The sequence below is a fragment of the Notolepis coatsorum genome, assembly GCF_963971535.1.
Source record: "Notolepis coatsorum genome assembly, chromosome: 3".
NCBI classification, from domain to species: Eukaryota; Metazoa; Chordata; class Actinopteri; order Aulopiformes; family Paralepididae; genus Notolepis; species Notolepis coatsorum.
Genome location: NC_140167.1, coordinates 30,749,054 through 30,776,596, shown reverse-complemented (window position 1 = coordinate 30,776,596; position 27,543 = coordinate 30,749,054). Strand labels below are relative to the sequence as shown.

General features: G+C 47.5%; 1 protein-coding gene across 1 annotated transcript in view; it reads right to left on the bottom strand.

Annotated features, from left to right (window-relative positions):
* The window catches only part of LOC311224585 (molybdenum cofactor biosynthesis protein 1-like), a 52,826-nt gene that overhangs the window by 13,728 nt on the left and 11,555 nt on the right, over nt 1-27,543 (bottom strand). The window contains exons 3-7 of the mRNA XM_084309620.1: nt 13,943-14,110; nt 4,607-4,771; nt 2,468-2,529; nt 1,089-1,200; nt 476-588 (exon numbers count right to left, since the gene is read on the bottom strand). Coding sequence (XP_084165746.1) covers nt 476-588; nt 1,089-1,200; nt 2,468-2,529; nt 4,607-4,771; nt 13,943-14,099 — 609 coding nt within the window. The 5' untranslated portion in view covers nt 14,100-14,110. The remainder of the gene's footprint in view (nt 1-475; nt 589-1,088; nt 1,201-2,467; nt 2,530-4,606; nt 4,772-13,942; nt 14,111-27,543) is intronic.

Below are 27,543 nucleotides of genomic sequence, written 5' to 3'. Positions count from 1 at the left end.
AGACACATTCAGAACAGTATGCACAAGGTGCCCCGCTGAATTATGAATGGCAATAGCGATTAAAAGAAATACCGTGAGAAAAACGTAGTTCTACGTTTCCGGCACTCAACCGTCGGGCGACAGAAACGTAGTTCTACGTGAACGGCACCCAATGTGTTAATGCACACATACTCGTTGGTTATCCCTTACATAATAAAAGGTGTGGTTGGAAAGCTGTCACTCTCCTCTTTGGAACAGCGTATAAAACCATTATCTTTCTTTCTGTGGGGCTAATGTGGCTCACAAGGGTTGGTATTAGGGTTATACTACATATGAACTCGTATTAAAAATAAAGTAATCTTTATATTCTTCATGACCTACAGACAGACACAGAATATTTCGTTTTGGGCCGCTGTTCCAGCGTTTGCCACGAGGGCTTTATATTTCAGAGATTGAGTCTGGTTTGGGAAATCGTCGATAGATCGATAGAACTGACCTTGGCTGTGTCTGCGTTTCCGACGGGGAGCATTTCTAGGGTGGGCCACCGCTGCCTGATGCGGTCCAGCATCTCCTGGTAACTCACCATCTTCTTGAAGTTCCACTTGTTACCTGTACAGTGGACGAGAGACACTGGGAGTCAGTGGACGAGAGACACTGGGAGTCAGTGGACGAGAGACACTGGGAGTCAGTGAACGAGAGACACTGGGAGTCAGTGGACAAGAGACACTGGGAGTCAGAGAACAAGAGACACTGGGAGTCAGTGGACGAGAGACACTGGGAGTCAGTGGACGAGAGACACTGGGAGTCAGTGGACAAGAGACACTGGGAGTCAGTGGACGAGAGACACTGGGAGTCAGTGGACGAGAGTGTGCCATCTGTGTTGAAGTGAGCTTGAACCCATAGAGGTGCTGCAAACTGCTAACCCTGCCCTCTGTCTTCTCTTGTGTATAATATAATGATAGTGACTATATACATGTTTTTTTTAATCCAAACCCACCAAGCAAGCTCTGTTACAGCCTGTCTAGGACATCATGTTCTAAGTGACACTGAGTGCTCTAAATAGTTGATTTAGTGCTCTAAATACTTCAAAATCCTAAATAAGAGCCCACCGTCAAAGGGCATGTACTCGATGAAGCGCACTTCCAGAGGCTTCTTCTCGGTCAGAGCCACAAAGTCCAGCAGCTCGTCGTCATTGAGACCCCGCATGATCACGCAATTGACCTGCAGAGGGTGGTAAAAACAGAACGACTGACACAATTCAGGTCCTGTTCCTCTCAGGAAATCATTTTCGGGGGACATTGGTCCTCATTCTCGAACAGACATACGTAAAAGTTACCAAGGAATTCCTTCGTAACTCAATTTACGAACTTCTTCGGCATTCTCGAACGGCGTCGTATTGTAAATTCGTTGTAGGATTTACGAACTCGAAAAGGCAGTCGTACGTTGGACAGACTGGTGTGCGCCCGTGTTTTTAACAGCTTTCTTTGGGAGAGGTCCTTGGGGATTGCTGTCACTTTGATTCTACAGACATCCATGGAATTAAATAATTATAATTATAATAAATACGACAATATTTGTATCATTAACAATTACGTTTAGCATTTATAGTCATGACTCAATGAGGCATCGTGAGAAACTAAACCGATCGCTGCAGATATAGCTACTGTATAGTGGAATATATTGTATTTGTCATGCCCCTCCAGTCCTCCAGGCTTCCCATCCTCTAATACCCTTGGTTCTCCCACTCTATCCCGAGTAGGATATTAAAATCGAATAAAAGAAAAAACTACCAAAACCCGAGATATATCGGGTCTGGCAGCCAACGCATGTCGAGTTAACCCGAGAAATCTTGGGTCTGGCAATTAAAGAGTTAAGAATGAGTGACGTTTTTCATTCAGGGAACCCAGCTGCATTGATTTTGGCCACTTACAAAGACCGTTTCATGCGTTCAGGAATCCGGAGGGGGATTTTTGTAAATTTGTTAGTACAAACCTTTTACCAAGATAGTTACGAACATGTTCGAGAATGGGGACCATTGTCGGTTGGAGGAAGAATCAGTGACGCGGTCAAGCGGCGACCTCTAGGCAAACAAGCCGTTCTTGGCTTTGTTTACATTTTGAACATTTTACACATTGCGCAAAACCAAGAGGCGCTATTGTGCCTAGAAGTCCCTGTTTGACAAGAGTTTAGAAAATTAAAGGAGGAATATTATCTCTTTAACTTTAACCCCCGCGACACAAACACACACAAATATCAGGGTTACATTCAGGGTTAGAGCTTTCATTGTGATATTTATCTAAAGTATCAAAAGCGTAAGAAACGTAAACAGTTTCGGTGCTCAGAATATAACAATGACAAGACACCGATATCACTACAATACTGTAATATACCGTCATCTTCACGAGCAGAGTCATATACTATACAATATATGTGTGAGATAACAGCAGAACAAAGCAAACACGTCTGTATGCTGCTACTGGCACAGTACCTTGACCGGGTTGTAGCCCATCTCAATGGCTTTATCAATGCCCTCCATCACCTTGTGGAACCCTGAGGAGCAACAATGAGAAGAGAAGAGTGTGTCATTTCGGATTGAAGATGGATGAAATAAAGCCTTTATTGTTGTGGTGTGAAAACCTCAAATCTCCAACTTGACCATTTCCTGCCCTACAGGCTTTACAACATAAACGTAGCCTGATCATTTCCTGCCCTACAGGCTTTATTATAATAAACGTAGCCTGATCATTTCCTGCCCTACAGGCTTAACAACATAAACATAGCCTGATAATTTCCTGCCCTACAGGCTTTACAACATAAACGTAGCCTGACCATTTCCTGCCCTACAGGCTTTACAACATAAACGTAGCCTGACCATTTCCTGCCCTACAGGCTTTACAACATAAACGTAGCCTGATCATTTCCTGCCTTACAGGCTTTACAACATAATGTAGTGCAGTTGTCTCTCTGTTCAGTGTTTTCACCTCAAACCAGGGTCACGTATCTGCACTGATCACTGCCAAAACCAACATTGAGACTAAACCTTTTGGTATCTGCTCATACTGAGAACCAGCCATAATATATTTTTGCTGAACAGTATATAGTCAGATAGGACTACTGAACAAACATTTTTGAGAATATAACACAGTGTTCCTATTCTTTTTTTTTTATCTACTTTTTCTCCCCCTTTTTTCCGTATTTTTCTCCCATGCCAATTTAGTCGCTATGCCAATTCCCTTCCTGGTCGTTGCGCCCTTTTGCCCCCTACTGTCGGCCTGGGGAGGGAGAAGACTACCACATGTCTTCCTCCGATACATGTGGAGTCAGCCAGCCGCTTCTTTTCACCTGACAGCGAGGACTCTCATTGGGGGAGTGTAACGCGTGGGAGGATCACACTATCTCCCCCAGATCCCTTCCCTGCTGAACAGGCGCCCCGACCGACCAGTAGGAGTCGCTGTTTACAACAACCAGGATACATACCCCACCGGCTTCCCACCCGCTAACACTGCCAATTGTGTTAGTAGGGACGACTGACCAAGCCAGAGGTACCGCTGACAGCTGGATTCGATCCCAGAGTCTCTGCGGTGGTAGGCGAGCGCTTAGTCCACTGCGCTACCCAGCCGCCCTTCGGTGTTCCTATTCTTATACTATTACCTCTTGCTAATATGTCTATACTACTATGCACTCAGAGTGTAACACTCAAACTCGATATCATTTGATGAACAAAGCCACTGACGCTTAGCTGCCAGAGATGTACCCCTCATGGTGACATGTTGTTCACAATCTCTAAGTTGCTGTGAATAAAAGCGTCAGCTAAATGACTAAATTGTAAATTAGAGAGATCCAACATTCCTCTATGTATGAAAAAGGCAGAAAATCACTGTGCTTCAGCTCTTAGCATTCAATCTTAATATGAAATCATCAGTATCAAACCATCCCTATCAGGGATGTACAATATGCTGCCAATACCATGATATGATTTCAACTGAGTGAGTTAGTACCTCTTTCATAATCAAGCACATTTATCAATACAATTGAGCAACAAAGTGCTTCACAAACTCGTAAAATCGAATTATAAGCTTAGAGAGGAAATTAATACAGGACCTCTTAAAATGTAGAGCTTATTATTATATTATTATTGGTTAAAGACAAAGCATATGTGGGCATGTGCGTTGTAATGCCAGGGATGTGCTTATCATTTTCAAGACATAACTAATCCAGCCTGAAGAGGGGGGGAAACAAACCACAACCCATATTTTTCACATCTTTTTTCACTACTAAGTATTTTGGTTCCCATCAGGGCAGGAAACTGACTTTTTCATTAACCAGCCTTTTCAAAGGGTACATTTTTGTCCATTGGGGACAGGGAGACAGGGACAGGGAGACAGGCTATAAGGGTACAAATATGGACTCATGTTCAGGGGCACAATATATATATATATATAATATATAATACCCTACATACAGCCCCAGCTAAAATAATGTGTACCCTTTTAGGTACATTCTAGCACCTTGTTTTCTGAGAGGTGTAGATTAGACAAATGTATTAGCCACAAACAGAATTTACCAGCACACCATGGTTCTCATTATTCCAAGAGTTGTTTTTTTGTTGTTGTCGTCTCTCTCCTACCTTTTCGCCTGACAATGAACTCAAACTTGGCGGGGACAAGGGTGTCCAGGCTGATGTTGATGAGGTCGAGGCCTGCCTCCTTCAGCTTGGGTAGCAGCCTGGCCAGGTTCATGCCGTTGGTCGTCACGGCAATGGTTTTCAGTCCCTCCAGCTTCCTCAGCTCCGCTAAAGAGAGGGGACAGAGAGAGGGGACACCCAGTAGGAAATATGTTATGTCATGGATTTTATGAAGCCATGCGACTTTGTTAATTACATCATCTTCCTGGTATTAACTGAGATACTCCTCTTGATTGATTGATTGAAAAGTTTATTAACAGATTGCAGAATGGGTACAGTACAGCTCAGTACATACAATTGTTAAGGGGATGCAGACCAGAGAAAGACTTTCGTCTTGTTTACATCAGGGTCCCCCATTTTCAATTCATCATAACATATATGACATACAGATAGACAGTACTGCTACATCTATACATTTATGACATATCAGATTTGCAAATACAGTACTGTTTGTGATACAAAAGTGTCCAGAAAAAGAGTGTATATACATTTGGCATAGAAACTGTACATTGGAGGCGGTTGGGTGGGTGGGGTGGTGTTGGGTGGGTGGGTGAGGGCTGTACATTGGAGGTGGGGGGGGGGGGGGGTTTTGGGTAGGGGACACACACACATTTTACACTGTACATTGGAATACTGACAAAGCCTTACTTGGTCATTTACTGTACAACTAGGTTAGGACATTTGTAGGGGCCAGTTTCGAATTGCAGTCTCACGTAGGTGTTTTTTGAGAGTGTTTTTGAAAGTGGGTAGTGATTCACATTCCTTTACAGCTTTAGGTAGGGCGTTCCACATTGATGTGGCATAATTGCGAAACGTGTTTAGTCCCTTGTTTGAGCCGAATCTGGGTTTTACATGATTTGTGGAGCTCCCTCTGGTGTTGTGATCGTGGTATTCACTGACCTTTGGGAAGTATTTTGACATGTACATGGGTACCTTGGTCGCGTAGTGTATCTTGTAGACCAGGCCCATTGCAAGTTGCTGTACTCTGTCGTCTACTCTAAGCCATCCTAGTTTGTCAAAGTGGGCAGGGGTGAGGTGGGTTCTAGGAGTCAGGTCAAGCAGTAGTCTGACTAGCTTGTTTTGAGATGTTTGTAATTTGTTTTTTAGTGCCTTTGAGGTGCTTTGGTACCATAGTCGTAGTACCCTTGAATGAGTGCTCCTGCTAGAGTCTTCAGGGTATTCTTGTTTACCAGAGAGGAGATCCGGTACAAGAATCGCGTTCGTTGGTTGACTTTTTTTATTACATTGGATGCCATTTTGTCACAGGAAAGATTAGCCTCTAGGATGGAACCCAGGTAGGTAATTTCATCTTTCCTTGTGATAATATTGTCACCCACTGTAACCGAGAAGCCGTCGGTCTTGCTGAGTTTGTTATTTGAACCGAAGAGAATGGACTCTGTTTTGCCCATGTGTAATGATAGTTTGTTGTCGGCGAGCCATATGCAGATTTTGCCTAGTTCCTAAACACACATTTCCATTGTATCGGCTGGAATGCTGCAAGCGCATAAATACCTACAAAGAATGTTGTCAAATTGTGCATGTTCATGTGGCGTTATATTGATGAGATTTATTGGTAATGTCATCAATATACATTATACCCTATGATGAAGGCATCCTTGGCTAAAACATTGTGTTTTTCATGTTTTAACATCTTTATCTTTATCATTTTCAAAACATAATTCTGTCAGGCCTGTGTCTAAAACCATATCACCAGCATGCTGGGTAAGATAAAGGGCTTTGTGATTACTGTCCACGAATGTCAGTGTAATGATGAATATTTTATATCTCAGACTTATTAATTGATATAAAAAAAATTAATAATTAATTGCTGTCCGAATTGATAATGATCAGGAGACGATTTATAAAGTTCAATATGATATGATTATTACGAGTATGGATTGATTGATTGAAGGATTGATTGAAGGATTGAGATTAAGTCTAAAATTACTTAACTGCAGAAGGAGTGAGGAGACAAACAGTGTTGAAACGTGGGTGCTGCAGTGTTGAGTGCATAGTTCAGCGACTTCGGGTTATTGAGAAGCGCTATATAAATTAAATGAATTATTATGAATTATTATTATTATAGTAGTAGAGACATTAAATTAAAGATGTGTCATGGTGCATAACTGTTGTGCAAACTCAGTGGACCCTGTCAGCTAACGTTACGCATCACTCCCCCACAATTCAACTCACAACAATTAATGTAGCCTACTTGAGGCTACAACTGAGTGATACTACGCTTATTTGATGAAAAGATATTGATTGATATTTCTTCATATTTGAATGTGTTAAGAAATGTAAAAAATATGAATAAATGGCAAATCTTTTTTGTCTTTGGCAACTGTCAACTTGTAGCGGTTTTAAGACACTTCGCAGAGACAATTCTGTGCGTCAGGTGGTTCTTCGCCTCCACGTTGTGCCTTAAAACCGTTTAACACATTGAGTGCCACACCCCTTCCGGGAAGTGCATCTGGCCTTGCTGTCCATTAACCCCATGTAAACGCGCACCTTGTTTGTAGAGCTAAACCTATATTTAATATTATAGCTATGGGTCTAATAACGCTGTCGATTGTCAGTGAGTTGCTTCCAGTCAACATGCAATTGAGAAATTGAGAAATGAATTATTATGAATTATTATTATTATAGTAGTAGAGACATTAAATTAAAGATGTGTCATGGTGCATAACTGTTGTGCAAACATGACACAGATCAGTGCTTGGCCAGAGTCAAACGGGTTCATGATTGGATACTGTGGGAGATAAAGACTGTGTCTTCTCATAAGGACATGTGTCTTTGTCCCCTCCCCTTTGTAAACTCCACTTCCTGGTGGGACCCCCCTCCCCTCCTGTATATAAATGACCCCTGAACCGGGGGAGCGCTCTCTTCTTCTTGGTGATAAAAGCTGATCACTGGCCAGGAGACCATCCAGTCATATTCTCCATCTTTGTAACCGATACTTCCATTCTGAGTTAATAAATTGTATTAACCGGATCCACCTGATTGAGTAAGTTATTCATAAGCTCAACAATACCATCCTGCAAAGCAAAGACAGCTGAGTTAGGCCCTGGTCCCATTGGCCAAAGCAAGTCGTCCACGTGGCAATTCATCTTGAAAGGGCCATTCCCGTGCATTCCCTGTACCTATGCGTAAACACAAGATATTTATATTACCCGCGTTTTGATCCATTTCGATAGCTGCAGAATAGCCACAAAGATCATCTATTATCGTTTAGCCTGCCATCTGCCTAGTGTTTCGGTTTGATAAAAGCCCAAACACTTGAGCACTTGAGTGTCCTTCGGTATACTGTAGTGCAGGGGTAGGCAACCCTAGGCATGCGTGCCTGCATAGGCACGCAGGGGCATTTTCATAGACACAGGTGGCAGCAGTAAAAAAATAAAAAAATAAAAAAATTATAATAATTTTTTATTTTTTATTTTTTTGCTTTGAAATATTATAGTGAAATATTTTCCACTGTTGTCGCATTTATCTTGTTGAAATCCTCCCACAGGTTCTTTTTACTACCACATATTTAATTGAGACCCTTTATTTGTTTATTCAATTTAGCTGGAAATACATTGCTACATCATTCAGTAATATTTGCAGAGCCTTATAACAAAAACATTATTACGGTCACCATTGTGACCAGTGGGATTAATCAACACATTTTATTATTTATTTTTCTATTTCATTGAACATCGCACATGTTAAAAGCCATTTTTTTTACTCAAAATGTGAGTATTACCAAGTCAACTTGTGTTCTTAAAACAATGACAATGGGGCGGTTAGGTGGCCGAGCGGAGATTGCGTTCGTCACCAACCCCGGAGCTGTGAGCTGGATTCGCCTGTTCGAATCCAGCTCACAGCTCCGGGGTTGTCACCAGCTTGGCTGGCCGTCTGCACTAATACAATTGGCTGTATTAGAGGGTGGGAGAAGCTGGCGGGGTGGGTCCGGGTTGTTGTAAACAGCGACTCCTACAGTTCGGTCGGGGCGCCTGCTAAGCGCGGATAGGACTTGAGGGGGATAGTGTGATCCTCCCACACGCTACGCCCTCTCGATGAGAATCCGCGCTGCCAGGTGAAAAGAAGCGGTGATTGGCTGGACGTGTGTCGGAGGAAGCATGTGGTAGCCTCCACTCTCCCAGATGATCTGACTGTGGGGGGTAAGTGCGCAGCGACCAGGAAGGGACTGGGAATTGGCATACGACTAACATTGGGATGGGAGAAAATCGGAGGAAAATGGAGGGGGAAAAAGATCAATAATAAAAAAAAAAAAAAAAACAATGACAATAAACATAGTTTTATTAGGTTGAAATAATGTGGTTGTGTACTTATTTTTCTGTTAACTTATTATGGATTGAAAACTGAAAACCTTAATGCACAGTAACTGAACTCAATATGTTTAAGTTCTGGTAACTTATTATTATTATTTTTTTTACAGTGTAGTCTTGCGATCAATCAAAACTTATTTACACGATATACCTCACATTCACATCCTGGTGTTCTCCTGGTGTTCTCCATTAGGCCTGTAGGTGGAGCTATGACAGCACACGTACAGTACACACACTGATGGTGTGTGATGTGTCCAAAAATGAATGGGCAAATGTGAGTGAAATGGTTGCACTGTATGCAGCTGTTTGTCTGCATTGCATTCCCCCCCCCCCCCCCCCCCCCAACTCAGATTTAGGGTTGATACAACCATCATAATAATATTGTTAATAATAACAATAACAATAATGATGTAATAATGTAAAAATTATCATTAAAAAGACCTGATTATAAGAAAAGAAATTTACGATGCATGGAATATTGTTGAGGCACACTAGTTACAACTATATTTCAAACAGGCACTCCATGTCAAAAAGGTTGCTGACCCCTGCTGTAGTGCCTTGTCCCCACTAGCCAGGGTTTAGCTGTGCTGTGGCCTGGCTGGAGGGGCGTCACCTAGCTGGACCCCGGCTGAGACGGCCACCTTTCACAACCTGGCCAAAGCCAGCTGGGACTGTTGCATCATCATGGTTTAGCTTGTGTACCACAGTTAGTGGTGTGGATTATGAAAGATTGCCTAGCAACACGGAGAGTTTACAAGAAACGCATTGGAGACACAAACCCAAACCATACCATACCATGCTAAGACCATGGCTAGTCCCAGCCAGGCTGAACATAGCTAATGGAGACAAGGCATAGGTCATGAGGAGTGACAGCGGTGGTCAGTCAGGTGACAGTGGGACTGCTGCCGATCCTCACATGACTGCTGGTGTGACCTCTATGGCCTTCACCCATACAGTATACAACTCCCTACCAGAACATCGCCTTTGGACACGCTGTCTCCGGCCCTTAATGCGCGACACACTTCCACTTCGGTTGTGCAATATCTTATTGCCACATTACATAGTGTAATTAGTCATTTCACCAAGGGGGGGTTAAAGTACAGATATTTTTAACACTCAATTGTCACATTACATACAGTGAAATTTGGAATTTATTTATCACATGTGGCCATTTCACCCATTTGCTGCGTCCCTGGAGCAGGTTGGGATTCTAAAGGACACTTCGACAGGGACGGACCGACACATTGAACCTGTGACCTTCCAGGTACAAGGTGATCTCTCTAACCACCCCAATGCTGTTGTGAAACGTCTTCACGTTTCCTCTTTTCCGTTGACGACACTCAAAAGATGCCTTTTAAGTGCTCGTCATGTGTCCCAGTTTAGGAGTGCTTAGTCGGCAGCAGATCAGGTTTTCTGAGGCGAACATTGTTCCACACATGGTGCAGTGGTTTGAAACCCCAGGCTACTGCACCGCTGACCTGGTACTTTGTGCACAGCTATGGCATATATGGTTGCAAAGAGGTGGAAACTTTCCAGGACATTTTCCACAGGAAGTTAAGTTCGGGAATTTAGGAGATTTTGCCCATAATAGGTTTTGTGGCATGTTTTAGTTAAAATATCCCATTTAAATGTGTGTTCAGTTGAATTGTAGCCCTGCACTGTGCAATATGCACTGCACTCCTCCATCACATGCACAGGTAATTTACAGAATCGCATGGAAATGAGAAATCAGTAGCATTACAACCCTTAGAGCGCTCTTCCATCAAATGTAGAGATGATTCTCAGGATCGTGCACACTAATGCAGTGCCCACAATAAAGTTAACCAACAATTTTACAGATTTATGTTGAAAAGTTTTTTTTTTGAGTGGGATCATTGATTTATTTGTTGTTGTTCACAACTATGCTGATTACTTTGCACATAATTGCACACATAATTACAATATTCGAAACCCTTTTGCACACATTCACTTAGTTTGATAGTTATTGAGTTTGAATATGTCCTCCAGCTCAATGAAATGATGCAGGTGAAAAGGTAGCAACAGATTGCAAAAGCGATTGCTATCTTTTCATGTGCGTAGGTTCATTGAGCTTTAATTAACACATGGATTCAGTGTCCATCACTGGAGGACATATTCAAACTCATTGACTCAAAATTGCTGTCAGACTAAATGAATGTGTGCAAAACTGTTTACAGGTTTAGTATATGTGTGAGATTATGTGCTAAATAAAGCATTTTTGGTGAGGTTGAACTCATAAGTAAATTGCATTTTATTTCTATTACAGGGGCTTGCAATTATGTCTGCTTAGTGCTTATTATAAAAGGTGTATGTTTCTATCTGAATATGACATGGCATATACAGCCTGTAAATTACCCTTATATTTCCATTTTAATCCTGTTGTTAATTCCCATATATCTCTGTTCATTCCCATATATTCCCATTAAGTTTCTACCTTTGAATATTCCCAAAATGTTGCAACCCTAGTGACATAGCAAATCCCTTCCCCCCCATCACGCATAAAGACGGAAACACATATGAATGCTTGTCTCTAAAACACTTAAAGAAATCTCCGCTGAACAAGGGGAAGGAAGGAGCCTCATGAATCATAGATATTTTGGGATGTCAAACGTCATTCCTCCGGAAAGGACAACCACTAACGGCTGAGAGGTATACTAAATATGAAGGCATGGATCCATGCAAGTTATGGATTTTTACAATAAAGGTAATAATCACCCAGTCCTGCAGCCACTTCATAAACTGTGTGAAGCCATTTGTGTGCAGTGGTTGAAGGTTTCAACAAAAAACTAAACAAAATAACACAAGCCCAACAACCCAGTGACAGTAGAAGGATTGCACCGTGCGTCAACCACCTCAAGACAGCCAGTCCACAACCTCTCAGGAACAGACCAGTGCAGCATGAGATGATGAAGATGAGATGACCAAGATGCAGTCAAAACTAAATAAAGCCATCAACTGTCTGTGTATGCTCCACTGATCACTCCCCTATCTCAAACCACTTTACCCAAATAGATCAGATATATTAACACTTTAATCGCCATGGGTTAAATTCATAATTTACCATCCCTCGCCAGCTCTATTTGTCTATGGAGAAGTTCCCCTTCTTTGCAGGGCTATAACTTTTTTAATTCTATTGCTAAATTGCCATTATTATGGCCCATTCAATGTCCTATATGTATTGTTCAGGGTGTAGCAACGTTAAACTTTTTCATTCACATATTCATACTAAAATATGGTCTAAAGTATAAGTATGTTTTTATCGTTTTCTGCAGCTTTCTTCAGAACGTGATTTATAGCCCTAAATGCATTATATTGATGATCAAATACAGTTTGGTAGGAATCTGTGCGAGATAAAAGGTTTCAACTGGACGTACTTCTAGAAGTTTCTATGCATCATCTGATGTTGACCGGATGGGCGGGGGATCGTTTATAATTCCGTGGGCAGCGTTAGATGATTCATCCAGAGTGGGTCATATGTTCATCAGATCAGTTAGTATAGAATACGTTAGAAAATAACGCTGAATCTTACCGTGGCTTCCTCGCGCCGCTGGCAGATGAGCGTGGAACAGATTTTTTTCTATTATGGGATGTAGAAATGCCCGATCCATTTCCAGGTTGTATGATAGTATATACGTCCAAATAACGTTGTTTATTGAGTTAGGGCGAGCGATCTATTATCCAGTGTTTCAAGATGGAGTCGCGGGAGCTATAGCGAGTGGCCGGACCACATATGGATGAGTACTACCGGTTCAAAGGTTAATATCCGGTTGGCGATCTGCCGATCGGCCACCAGATGGCGCTCTTGAACCGCTAGAGAGTTGAGAGGAGATCAGCAGTGTGTCTCAGGGCTCCGGAAAGGAAATATGATTTCGATGACAGATTTTTGAAATATTGACATCAAAGACGAGGTACGGCGTCTTCGGCAGAATGAGCATGGCTTGGAATGACGTGAAAACTCATCCGCGGCGATCATAGTGTTAAAAGGTGTTCCAGGGCTTGTCTGTGTGACTTGACAGTTTGTTTTGCTCTGCAGGAGACCCATGTTACTGACCAAGCACTCTATATCAGTAATGGCTGTCGGAATGTAGAGATCTTTAACACTTATTTTAACAAAGAAATACCACTTACAGCACCTTTAACGGAGGATGGTGATGGGTGATTTTCAACCTCTTCTGTTGCTTTGTTAATTTGCTGTGAGATGTGCCCCCTTGACATACTGTAGGAGTACCTCAGACGAAGAACCACATAACTCCATTTGAGGTTTTCAGAGGAACAATGGTTTCAAACTAAATGTTGTGTTCATTAATATTTAAAAGACGGTAGAAGCGGAGTACTTTCTTGCGATATATCAAATTCACAATCCAAGTGATATGGACCCACTTTACAACTGCAAATACATGGGCTGTCCAAAGAATTTCAAAACGGAGTTATATGGTTCTTTGGCGCAAGGGTTCATAATGGAAAACAGCGCTAGCCACTTAGCCGCTAGTCAACCAGTGTAAGCGAGTGTAACACATCCATGTGGCCTCCCTGTGCGATAGTACTAACCACACGACTAACACACTACTACGCTCCACTGACCATATTCCATATTTGTACCTGCTTCATGAACCTTGCTCTGTTTCTTGCCAGTTACGACAGAAAACAAGTTGGTCTTGTGCAAAAGTGGCGCACGTAAAAATAGACCACTCACATAAGAATCTGATTTTTAAAATCCTGTACATTGATTGTAAATTGGCCCAATAAAGTTGCTTCCGAAATTGAAGGATGCTAGATCCCTTCGATGATTATATATTCAAGTTTTTTCCGATGACCTCAAACTGTACGTCTATAATGGCTGGGTTGCCACCTGTGCTCTTTGTCGGTTGGTGAAAAAGCAGTATTGGTGCATGGCCAGTTCCTTCCCCTCTCTTACTGGCATGCCGACTCTTACCAATGATGTCGATTACGTCAGGCCGAATGAGGGGCTCTCCACCGGTGAGTCGGATCTTCTCCACCCCCTCCTGGACAAAGAGACGGGCCAGGGTCAGCACCTCCGAGGTGGACAGCAGCTGGCTCCGTGGGGTGAGCTTTACCCCCTCCTCTGGCATACAGTACTGACCTGAGGATGGGGAGCAGGGAGGGTTAAAAGGGTGGTGTAGTTCTACTACTACTACCATTACTAATGCTGCTACTACTACCATTACTGATGCTGCTACTACTACTACTACTACCATTACTGATACTACTACTACTACTACTACTACTACTACTACTACCATTACTAATGCTACTACCACTACCATTACTGATACTACTACTACTACTACTACTACTACTACTACTACTACTACTACTACTACTACTACTACTACTGTAACTGAGGGGTACAATTCCCTGACTGTATTACTAGATATGATACTTACTACCACTACCTTTGTACTTAATATTCGGCCACCCAGTACTCGGCATAAATATATTATGATGAACACTGTCACGTAGATGAAACGGATCCAACACAAATGCACGAATTAGAAATAGGTCTTTATTTCTACACAGCGATGGTGTGTAGAGCAAGCACTTAATCAAATCAATCACATTTATGAATGGGAATTAGTATGCACTTTTATGGCAAGAGTATTCGTCGGTATATCAATAGAGAATGTCCAATCTCTGAAGGCGCAGGTGGTACATATACGACCTGGAATAGTTTAAGGAATAACAGCAATGATACTTTAATGATTATAGACTGGATACACTAGGGGGGGTTAATCCGGTCGCTTGTAAGCCGACAGGAGTAGGAAGGGGGGGGGGTAGAGTCCGGCTGCCTCATCCGGCCAAGGGTATCCCAGGTGAACCCACTGTAGTGCCGTTCAATGCGCCGGCGATCCTTGGACCGCAGATGAAAGCAGATGGACTCTTTGTGGGCCGGCGTCCTCCGGTCCACGGAGGAGAGACGTGAGGCGACCTCGTCTTGCAGAGCGTCTCCTCACCTTGCGTCCTCTCCAGGGGGGGGGGTTCCAACACACGGCAGTGTCGGGGGTCTTTATCCATGGAATAATCAACGTATACAAAGCATAATCCGTGCCTGGGAAGGCGGGCTGTCGTCGGTAGAATAATCCGGTATACAGGTCCACTCGCTCGTCGGCTCTGGGGCTCCTCGGGTGCAATCTCACATGGGGTCGATCATCCTGGTTAAGCAGCCAGTTTTCTGCCCGAAACGATGGGGTGCTGACTACGGTAGTATTCTCACCGCACGAAGCACTATATATTAACAGACTATTATTAGCTTAATAGACTACGTCCAACTCGACGATATAGTGCCAAATATGACTATTCAAATATTAATATACACGATGTCTCAATACCGATGGTAGGCCGAACTTGGCCTTACTCCCACACGTGGCGTCGCGGGGAGGCTTTACGTCTGTCACTCTATTGGAGGGTAAGAAACTGGACTGAAAAGGAAGTCCTACTTTAGTAGCGCAGTATATATACGCACTATGAACAAATAGTCCCATTAGTGGTGCGGTAGCCAGATTCCTACGCGGAACTAGGACTTGTTCGTACATGTTGAGCGGTACGTTTGAACTGGGTCTGGGGGGTATGGCAGCCTGGCACCAAGGTCTCGACCAATAGTAGAATGGAGACTATTATGGGATGTTCAGTAGGCTAGAATGGATATTCAATGCATATTGTACAAGGAATATACAAGGGATATCAGGGAATATTAGAGAATATACAAATACAATTAAATATATATATATAATAAATATATATATTCGGTTTAATCTGGCCCTTCACAACAGCCACCCCCTGATTGGTCCCAGACCTAATCAGTTAAGCAGAGACAGATTAATCGCGTTGTCTATTTACACATAAGGGTTTGCTGTAGGGGTCAGTCAACTTCACAAAGTCATAGGGTTATAGGGTCATGGTCATCATCGATTGTGTCTGGGAGTCGGGGCAGTTCTATGAGCCTCGCCACGGGACGGGTGTAAGTGCGACCCTGGACAAGCACTTCAGCTGCTCGGACCTTGCCGTCGGCACCGGTGATCACTTTGCTTACGCGGCCGGCCGGCCACATAGCTCTGGGCAGTGATTGATCAATAATCATGACGACTGTTCCTTCTGTCAAATTGTCTCTCTCCTTTACCCACTTCTGGCGGGTCTGTAGAGACGGTAGGTAGTGCAGTAGGAATGTCCTTTGTTGTGCACTCTCTATGGTAGTGCAATCATCTATGTTGGGTTCTGCGGAGATAACAGCGCTCAATCCACAGAACACAGGCTTCTTATTCTCAGCCTCCTCCTGACTGGCTTCCTTCGGGATAGGCGTGGGCCACTCTCCTTCCGGGAGCTTTAGGAATGCTGGGCCGTCACTGTAGACATTGCGACGGGTGAGGTCATCCAGGGGCATCCCCCGGGTGATGACGTCAGCTGGGTTCTGTTTTGTATCAACGTAGCGCCACTCTGTTTCTCCGGTTAACTCTTCGGTTAAGTCTTGAATCTCGGTGACTCTGACTCCCACGAAGACTTTGTACTTGCATGAGTCCGATTGGATCCAGGCGAGTACTGTCGTGGAATCTGACCACAGGATTGTTCTAGACACCGGTATGGTGAGCTCACGTTGGATGAGCGTGACTAGGTGCGCTCCGGCTAGGGCTGCGCAGAGCTCTAGACGTGGGATAGATTGTTGCTTGCGTAGGGCTATTCTCGAGCGGGCGAGGACAAATGCTGTGTAGATCTCTCCCCCCTTTTCTTGGGCCCGCAAGTAGGCTACTGATCCGTATGCGACCTCTGAGGCGTCACTGAAGACATGTAAGTCCATTTTACATGTCTCTGGCCTCACCGTGGGTGGGAAGTAGCTTCGGCGCATATTAACGCCTGGGAGTGAGTGGAGCTCCATCTCCCACTCTCTCCAGGTGGATGCAAGGTGTGCGGGAATGGGGTCGTCCCAGCCCTGGTCCTTGTCCCACAATGCTCGTACAATCATTTTTGCCCTGGTGGTGTACGGTAGAATACATCCTAGCGGGTCATATTGTCGGGCGAGTGTTGTGTACACACTCCGTCTGGTGGTCGGCGCCGCCGCCGGCCTTCCCTGCTCCGTAGTCAGGGGCTTGTGTCTGTAGTGAAGCGAATCTGTTTTGAATCGCCACACCAATCCCAGGGTCATCTCCTGGGCTTCTCCCGGGATTGTAGCCATCCAGGTCTCGCTGCTGGCTGCCTTGTCCTCGGAGGAGAGGCTGCGCAGTACTTGCGGATCGCTGCTGGCCCACTGCCTGAGATCAAAGCCGCCTTTGATCAATGAGGCGCGGAGTTTAATCAGGAGAGCCTCGGCTTCTTCCTGGGTTGAAAGGCTTTGTAGACAGTTGTCTACGTAGAAGCTGTTCTTTACGCTGTGTCGGACCTCTTCGTCCGCTGCTGGGTCCTCTGCTACATGTTTCTGTAGTGCAAATGTAGCACAGCAGGGGCTGCACGTCGTTCCGAAGGGGAGGACTTCCCATTGGTAGATGGCTGGGTGCTCATCTCCTGGCTTCTCTCTCCATAGGAACCGTAACAGGGGCTTGTCCTCCTCTACTAATCTCACCTGCAGGAACATTCCTTTAATGTCCCCGCTGATGGCCACCTTTTCCTGGCGGAAGCGGAGTAGAACGCCGAGTAGGGAGGGGCCGAGTGTGGGACCGGGCAGTAACTCTTTATTCAGATTTTGGGATCCGATCTGGTAGCTGCAGTTAAATACTATGCGGTCTTTACCGTTGTGATGGACCTTGTGGTGAGGCACGTACCACGATTCAGTGGTCTGGTCAGCCTCTTTAATGTCCATCTTTGTGACGTGTCCCGCTGTGATGAGCTTCTCAATCTCAGCGCGGTATACACTCTCTTGGGCGGGGTTCTTGGCTAAGCGCCGCTCCGTGTTCAGCAGGTACCGTTCTGTGGCGTCTGTCTTGGCGTGGAAAGTAGGCATTCCTTCTCGCCGCAGGAGTGGCGTGGCGTATCTCAACACGCCGTTGACCGGGACTCTCTTGGTCCCTGTCTCGAGGAGGTGAATGGCGTAAATGTCATCTTTAGAGCGAATGTCTTTCTTTCCGTTCTTAAAGGGCATTTGTTCCAAGGTCCATAGCCGCTCTACGTGTTGCAGGAGTGCGGTTTCTCCCTCCGTGACTCGGGAGTGGAGACATCTAGTGGCTGTACTTCGGTTGAGAGGTTTGGCGAGCGGGCCTTGGAGAGTCCATCCCAAACGGGTCTCGACTGCTGCAGGACAGCCTCGGGGTCCGGTATGAACCCGGTCTATCGGGACAATGAGGTCTGCATGGTCGGAGCCTATCAACAGGGTCGGCATAGCATTGTCTATGAGCGGGATCGGTAACTTGCGCAGATGTGCATATTTCTCCATCAGCTTGGCGACGGGGTATGTGTACCGCGACAGTCCTATTTCTTGGCTGGTGAAAGCGTCTGTAATCTGGTACCGTCGCTCAGGCTGGCCGCTTGCTGCGATAGAGAATGAGACATTCTCGCCCTTTATCGTCTTCAAATCTCGTCTTATTGTCCGAATTGTCATTTGGGTTTCGCTTCCCCGCAGCCCTAGCTGGGCCGCAGCGGAGGCGAGCAGAAGGGTCTTCTCTGACCCGTCATCGAGGACGGCGTAAGTGTCCAGGACTTTATTCTGGTAGCTTAGTGTCACGCGCACTACTTTTAGGAGTACTCGGGCTCCACTGCTGCTGGCGGGATCGATGTACATGACGCTCGCTTTGCTGCTGGATGGTGCGGGTGAAGGGCGCCGTCTGTTACTGTCGTGAAGTATGTCCAGATGGGCTCCATCGCACTTGGTGCACCTTTTCTTTAAGCGGCATTCGGCTGCCATGTGTGAGCGTGCACAGCGAAAACAGCGCTTGTTGGACTTTATCCATTGACTTGCTTCCTCCGCGTTCAGCTTGGGGAAGGAGTCACATTGCGCTAGCCAGTGTTCTTTCTCACAGTAGGGGCACACTATCTTCCACTTCTCCGTTCTGGAGGGGGTACTGTGGCTCCTGCTGCTCGGTACTGACTCCGATTGGTGCATCACAGTCACCGATCTTCTTCCATCATTTAGTCGTCTGGTTCCTTCTCTGGAGCCAGGGGTGCTCCGTCCGAATGTATCTAGCCGTAGGCTGCTGACTTCTCTCGCCAGGAAGTCTGCTAGATCGAGGAGGTTCGGTTCGGGGCCATTCGGGTCTCGGTGGTCTCTCTGCCGCCTAAAACGCTCCTGTCGAGCGGGCGGCAGCTTCTCCAAGATCCTTTCCACATTTGAGTTGGCGTAAAGTTCATGCCTCCCCTTCTCTCTCTGCGCTCCCAACATCCCTACCAGGGACTGCACTCTGATGGACAGGTCGTCCAGTGCTCGATTGTCTATTGCTGGGGGTAAGCGGTCGATGTGTCGGATCTCCTGGATCACGTAATCCCATATGCGCCCATACCTCTGGTCCAATGCTACCAGCGCTGCTGTGTATGGGGTGGTGGAAGTCGCGTAGGCGAGCGCTATATTATGTGCGCGGGGTACCTTTAAGTGCTTCAGTAGGATGGCGTATTTGTGGCGTTCATCCAATACATCCACCAACATGGTCTCCAGACACATGCGGAGTTCTGTATACTGGGCCCGGTTCTCTTGGGTGAAGTCGGGTACCATAGGCGTGCCAATGTATGACGCTGACTGTGGATACATCGGCGAGCGTTGGGGGAGAGGCCTCCTAGGCGAGTCTCCTCCCGCTCCTTGGTATGGGCTGGTACCGGCAGTGTACCATGGCCCGCTTGTCCAGGTGCTGTTCCGCGGTGCGGGTCGTGCGTCGTGCTCACCCGGGTATAGAGTCGGGGGTCTGTAGCGCAGCTCCGCGGGAGTATAGCCTGGGCTGTACCGGACCTCCTGGTCCGGTAGAGTACTGTGCTGTCGTCGGGCGTGGTTCTCCTCCTCTTCCTCTTCGTCTTCAGTTAGGTCATCCAGTGCTTGTAGTCTCTGGTTTAGCCTCTCCACAGGATATGCTGCTCCTTCCCGGTTGCTAGGTCTCGCTTGGACCGGTGGGGGGAGGTGGTCTGTGGGGGGTATAGACCTCGTCTGTTGGTCAAGTTCAGGGTTGTTTACTCGGCTAGGGGATGCCGCCCTGGAGGTGTGTCTAGACGAGTTCCTGGAGCCTCTGGCGGAGGGAGAGGGTGTTGTCCGTCTGATCAGCTGTTCTATTAGTTGCGCTTGCTGTCTGTCGCGCTCTGCGTCCCGTAGAGCACCAGCAGCTGCTCGCTGGCTGTCTGCTCGGTCTCGGGCCACATTCTCTTCCCTCTGAATGCGTCTTATTTCTAGACGTATATGCTCTTCTTCGCTCCGCTGCTGGATCTGCAGTCGGTCGCGTTCAGCAGCGGCGTTCAGGCTGATGAGGAAGGCCTGCTGTAGGGTCCTCTCTGCCTCGCTGGGAGAAGGCGGTTGTATAGGGGAGCCTTCCCTCGGGGTACTCCTTGCGGAGCCTTGGAGCTCTATCTCCACGGTGCTCTCCCCGTCTTCTTCCGTGCCGAGTTCTCTCTCGGTAGCGTTGTATTCCTCCCGGGACTCATCGGGGACTACTTCTTCAGTACTGGCGGGGTGTGAAGTCATGTCTGGTTCCCACTGGTCCCCACCGTGAACTTGGTCAGTTACATTAGAACCCGTAGGGGCCTCTATGGTCGGGGTAGTCTGGGCGTTGGGGTTAGACATACTTTTACTTTCTAGTTTTACCGCGTTTACTGTTAGTAGAAGACTAGGTTGTTGACTGACAGCGTAAGCCTCTAAGTACTGAGGGAGCCGTCGTTCGCGCTGCGGGCGTTGGTTAGGAGGATCGTTTCGTGGAGTGTTCATCATAGGCCATTTCAATATTAATAACACTATATTAATATTACACTAATTACCCTCCGGCTCGAAGGACCAATTGTAACTGAGGGGTACAATTCCCTGACTGTATTACTAGATATGATACTTACTACCACTACCTTTGTACTTAATATTCGGCCACCCAGTACTCGGCATAAATATATTATGATGAACACTGTCACGTAGATGAAACGGATCCAACACAAATGTACGAATTAGAAATAGGTCTTTATTTCTACACAGCGATGGTGTGTAGAGCAAGCACTTAATCAAATCAATCACATTTATGAATGGGAATTAGTATGCACTTTTATGGCAAGAGTATTCGTCGGTATATCAATAGAGAATGTCCAATCTCTGAAGGCGCAGGTGGTACATATACGACCTGGAATAGTTTAAGGAATAACAGCAATGATACTTTAATGATTATAGACTGGATACACTAGGGGGGGTTAATCCGGTCGCTTGTAAGCCGACAGGAGTAGGAAGGGGGGGGGGGGTAGAGTCCGGCTGCCTCATCCGGCCAAGGGTATCCCAGGTGAACCCACTGTAGTGCCGTTCAATGCGCCGGCGATCCTTGGACCGCAGATGAAAGCAGATGGACTCTTTGTGGGCCGGCGTCCTCCGGTCCACGGAGGAGAGACGTGAGGCGACCTCGTCTTGCAGAGCGTCTCCTCACCTTGCGTCCTCTCCAGGGGGGGGGGTTCCAACACACGGCAGTGTCGGGGGTCTTTATCCATGGAATAATCAACGTATACAAAGCATAATCCGTGCCTGGGAAGGCGGGCTGTCGTCGGTAGAATAATCCGGTATACAGGTCCACTCGCTCGTCGGCTCTGGGGCTCCTCGGGTGCAATCTCACATGGGGTCGATCATCCTGGTTAAGCAGCCAGTTTTCTGCCCGAAACGATGGGGTGCTGACTACGGTAGTATTCTCACCGCACGAAGCACTATATATTAACAGACTATTATTAGCTTAATAGACTACGTCCAACTCGACGATATAGTGCCAAATATGACTATTCAAATATTAATATACACGATGTCTCAATACCGATGGTAGGCCGAACTTGGCCTTACTCCCACACGTGGCGTCGCGGGGAGGCTTTACGTCTGTCACTCTATTGGAGGGTAAGAAACTGGACTGAAAAGGAAGTCCTACTTTAGTAGCGCAGTATATATACGCACTATGAACAAATAGTCCCATTAGTGGTGCGGTAGCCAGATTCCTACGCGGAACTAGGACTTGTTCGTACATGTTGAGCGGTACGTTTGAACTGGGTCTGGGGGGTATGGCAGCCTGGCACCAAGGTCTCGACCAATAGTAGAATGGAGACTATTATGGGATGTTCAGTAGGCTAGAATGGATATTCAATGCATATTGTACAAGGAATATACAAGGGATATCAGGGAATATTAGAGAATATACAAATACAAATAAATATATATATATAATAAATATATATATTCGGTTTAATCTGGCCCTTCACAACAGCCACCCCCTGATTGGTCCCAGACCTAATCAGTTAAGCAGAGACAGATTAATCGCGTTGTCTATTTACACATAAGGGTTTGCTGTAGGGGTCAGTCAACTTCACAAAGTCATAGGGTTATAGGGTCATGGTCATCATCGATTGTGTCTGGGAGTCGGGGCAGTTCTATGAGCCTCGCCACGGGACGGGTGTAAGTGCGACCCTGGACAAGCACTTCAGCTGCTCGGACCTTGCCGTCGGCACCGGTGATCACTTTGCTTACGCGGCCGGCCGGCCACATAGCTCTGGGCAGTGATTGATCAATAATCATGACGACTGTTCCTTCTGTCAAATTGTCTCTCTCCTTTACCCACTTCTGGCGGGTCTGTAGAGACGGTAGGTAGTGCAGTAGGAATGTCCTTTGTTGTGCACTCTCTATGGTAGTGCAATCATCTATGTTGGGTTCTGCGGAGATAACAGCGCTCAATCCACAGAACACAGGCTTCTTATTCTCAGCCTCCTCCTGACTGGCTTCCCTCGGGATAGGCGTGGGCCACTCTCCTTCCGGGAGCTTTAGGAATGCTGGGCCGTCACTGTAGACATTGCGACGGGTGAGGTCATCCAGGGGCATCCCCCGGGTGATGACGTCAGCTGGGTTCTGTTTTGTATCAACGTAGCGCCACTCTGTTTCTCCGGTTAACTCTTCGGTTAAGTCTTGAATCTCGGTGACTCTGACTCCCACGAAGACTTTGTACTTGCATGAGTCCGATTGGATCCAGGCGAGTACTGTCGTGGAATCTGACCACAGGATTGTTCTAGACACCGGTATGGTGAGCTCACGTTGGATGAGCGTGGCTAGGTGCGCTCCGGCTAGGGCTGCGCAGAGCTCTAGACGTGGGATAGATTGTTGCTTGCGTGGGGCTATTCTCGAGCGGGCGAGGACAAATGCTGTGTAGATCTCTCCCCCCTTTTCTTGGGCCCGCAAGTAGGCTACTGATCCGTATGCGACCTCTGAGGCGTCACTGAAGACGTGTAAGTCCATTTTACATGTCTCTGGCCTCACCGTGGGTGGGAAGTAGCTTCGGCGCATATTAACGCCTGGGAGTGAGTGGAGCTCCATCTCCCACTCTCTCCAGGTGGATGCAAGGTGTGCGGGAATGGGGTCGTCCCAGCCCTGGTCCTTGTCCCACAATGCTCGTACAATCATTTTTGCCCTGGTGGTGTACGGTAGAATACATCCTAGCGGGTCATATTGTCGGGCGAGTGTTGTGTACACACTCCGTCTGGTGGTCGGCGCCGCCGCCGGCCTTCCCTGCTCCGTAGTCAGGGGCTTGTGTCTGTAGTGAAGCGAATCTGTTTTGAATCGCCACACCAATCCCAGAGTCATCTCCTGGGCTTCTCCCGGGATTGTAGCCATCCAGGTCTCGCTGCTGGCTGCCTTGTCCTCGGAGGAGAGGCTGCGCAGTACTTGCGGATCGCTGCTGGCCCACTGCCTGAGATCAAAGCCGCCTTTGATCAATGAGGCGCGGAGTTTAATCAGGAGAGCCTCGGCTTCTTCCTGGGTTGAAAGGCTTTGTAGACAGTTGTCTACGTAGAAGCTGTTCTTTACGCTGTGTCGGACCTCTTCGTCCGCTGCTGGGTCCTCTGCTACATGTTTCTGTAGTGCAAATGTAGCACAGCAGGGGCTGCACGTCGTTCCGAAGGGGAGGACTTCCCATTGGTAGATGGCTGGGTGCTCATCTCCTGGCTTCTCTCTCCATAGGAACCATAACAGGGGCTTGTCCTCCTCTACTAATCTCACCTGCAGGAACATTCCTTTAATGTCCCCGCTGATGGCCACCTTTTCCTGGCGGAAGCGGAGTAGAACGCCGAGTAGGGAGGGGCCGAGTGTGGGACCGGGCAGTAACTCTTTATTCAGATTTTGGGATCCGATCTGGTAGCTGCAGTTAAATACTATGCGGTCTTTACCGTTGTGATGGACCTTGTGGTGAGGCACGTACCACGATTCAGTGGTCTGGTCAGCCTCTTTAATGTCCATCTTTGTGACGTGTCCCGCTGTGATGAGCTTCTCAATCTCAGCGCGGTATACACTCTCTTGGGCGGGGTTCTTGGCTAAGCGCCGCTCCGTGTTCAGCAGGTACCGTTCTGTGGCGTCTGTCTTGGCGTGGAAAGTAGGCATTCCTTCTCGCCGCAGGAGTGGCGTGGCGTATCTCAACACGCCGTTGACCGGGACTCTCTTGGTCCCTGTCTCGAGGAGGTGAATGGCGTAAATGTCATCTTTAGAGCGAATGTCTTTCTTTCCGTTCTTAAAGGGCATTTGTTCCAAGGTCCATAGCCGCTCTACGTGTTGCAGGAGTGCGGTTTCTCCCTCCGTGACTCGGGAGTGGAGACATCTAGTGGCTGTACTTCGGTTGAGAGGTTTGGCGAGCGGGCCTTGGAGAGTCCATCCCAAACGGGTCTCGACTGCTGCAGGACAGCCTCGGGGTCCGGTATGAACCCGGTCTATCGGGACAATGAGGTCTGCATGGTCGGAGCCTATCAACAGGGTCGGCATAGCATTGTCTATGAGCGGGATCGGTAACTTGCGCAGATGTGCATATTTCTCCATCAGCTTGGCGACGGGGTATGTGTACCGCGACAGTCCTATTTCTTGGCTGGTGAAAGCGTCTGTAATCTGGTACCGTCGCTCAGGCTGGCCGCTTGCTGCGATAGAGAATGAGACATTCTCGCCCTTTATCGTCTTCAAATCTCGTCTTATTGTCCGAATTGTCATTTGGGTTTCGCTTCCCCGCAGCCCTAGCTGGGCCGCAGCGGAGGCGAGCAGAAGGGTCTTCTCTGACCCGTCATCGAGGACGGCGTAAGTGTCCAGGACTTTATTCTGGTAGCTTAGTGTCACGCGCACTACTTTTAGGAGTACTCGGGCTCCACTGCTGCTGGCGGGATCGATGTACATGACGCTCGCTTTGCTGCTGGATGGTGCGGGTGAAGGGCGCCGTCTGTTACTGTCGTGAAGTATGTCCAGATGGGCTCCATCGCACTTGGTGCACCTTTTCTTTAAGCGGCATTCGGCTGCCATGTGTGAGCGCGCACAGCGAAAACAGCGCTTGTTGGACTTTATCCATTGACTTGCTTCCTCCGCGTTCAGCTTGGGGAAGGAGTCACATTGCGCTAGCCAGTGTTCTTTCTCACAGTAGGGGCACACTATCTTCCACTTCTCCGTTCTGGAGGGGGTACTGTGGCTCCTGCTGCTCGGTACTGACTCCGATTGGTGCATCACAGTCACCGATCTTCTTCCATCATTTAGTCGTCTGGTTCCTTCTCTGGAGCCAGGGGTGCTCCGTCCGAATGTATCTAGCCGTAGGCTGCTGACTTCTCTCGCCAGGAAGTCTGCTAGATCGAGGAGGTTCGGTTCGGGGCCATTCGGGTCTCGGTGGTCTCTCTGCTCCTCTCGAGCGGGCGGCAGCTTCTCCAAGATCCTTTCCACATTTGAGTTGGCGTAAAGTTCATGCCTCCCCTTCTCTCTCTGCGCTCCCAACATCCCTACCAGGGACTGCACTCTGATGGACAGGTCGTCCAGTGCTCGATTGTCTATTGCTGGGGGTAAGCGGTCGATGTGTCGGATCTCCTGGATCACGTAATCCCATATGCGCCCATACCTCTGGTCCAATGCTACCAGCGCTGCTGTGTATGGGGTGGTGGAAGTCGCGTAGGCGAGCGCTATATTATGTGCGCGGGGTACCTTTAAGTGCTTCAGTAGGATGGCGTATTTGTGGCGTTCATCCAATACATCCACCAACATGGTCTCCAGACACATGCGGAGTTCTGTATACTGGGCCCGGTTCTCTTGGGTGAAGTCGGGTACCATAGGCGTGCCAATGTATGACGCTGACTGTGGATACATCGGCGAGCGTTGGGGGAGAGGCCTCCTAGGCGAGTCTCCTCCCGCTCCTTGGTATGGGCTGGTACCGGCAGTGTACCATGGCCCGCTTGTCCAGGTGCTGTTCCGCGGTGCGGGTCGTGCGTCGTGCTCACCCGGGTATAGAGTCGGGGGTCTGTAGCGCAGCTCCGCGGGAGTATAGCCTGGGCTGTACCGGACCTCCTGGTCCGGTAGAGTACTGTGCTGTCGTCGGGCGTGGTTCTCCTCCTCTTCCTCTTCGTCTTCAGTTAGGTCATCCAGTGCTTGTAGTCTCTGGTTTAGCCTCTCCACAGGATATGCTGCTCCTTCCCGGTTGCTAGGTCTCGCTTGGACCGGTGGGGGGAGGTGGTCTGTGGGGGGTATAGACCTCGTCTGTTGGTCAAGTTCAGGGTTGTTTACTCGGCTAGGGGATGCCGCCCTGGAGGTGTGTCTAGACGAGTTCCTGGAGCCTCTGGCGGAGGGAGAGGGTGTTGTCCGTCTGATCAGCTGTTCTATTAGTTGCGCTTGCTGTCTGTCGCGCTCTGCGTCCCGTAGAGCACCAGCAGCTGCTCGCTGGCTGTCTGCTCGGTCTCGGGCCACATTCTCTTCCCTCTGAATGCGTCTTATTTCTAGACGTATATGCTCTTCTTCGCTCCGCTGCTGGATCTGCAGTCGGTCGTGTTCAGCAGCGGCGTTCAGGCTGATGAGGAAGGCCTGCTGTAGGGTCCTCTCTGCCTCGCTGGGAGAAGGCGGTTGTATAGGGGAGCCTTCCCTCGGGGTACTCCTTGCGGAGCCTTGGAGCTCTATCTCCGCGGTGCTCTCCCCGTCTTCTTCCGTGCCGAGTTCTCTCTCGGTAGCGTTGTATTCCTCCCGGGACTCATCGGGGACTACTTCTTCAGTACTGGCGGGGTGTGAAGTCATGTCTGGTTCCCACTGGTCCCCACCGTGAACTTGGTCAGTTACATTAGAACCCGTAGGGGCCTCTATGGTCGGGGTAGTCTGGGCGTTGGGGTTAGACATACTTTTACTTTCTAGTTTTACCGCGTTTACTGTTAGTAGAAGACTAGGTTGTTGACTGACAGCGTAAGCCTCTAAGTACTGAGGGAGCCGTCGTTCGCGCTGCGGGCGTTGGTTAGGAGGATCGTTTCGTGGAGTGTTCATCATAGGCCATTTCAATATTAATAACACTATATTAATATTACACTAATTACCCTCCGGCTCGAAGGACCAATTGTAACTGAGGGGTACAATTCCCTGACTGTATTACTAGATATGATACTTACTACCACTACCTTTGTACTTAATATTCGGCCACCCAGATA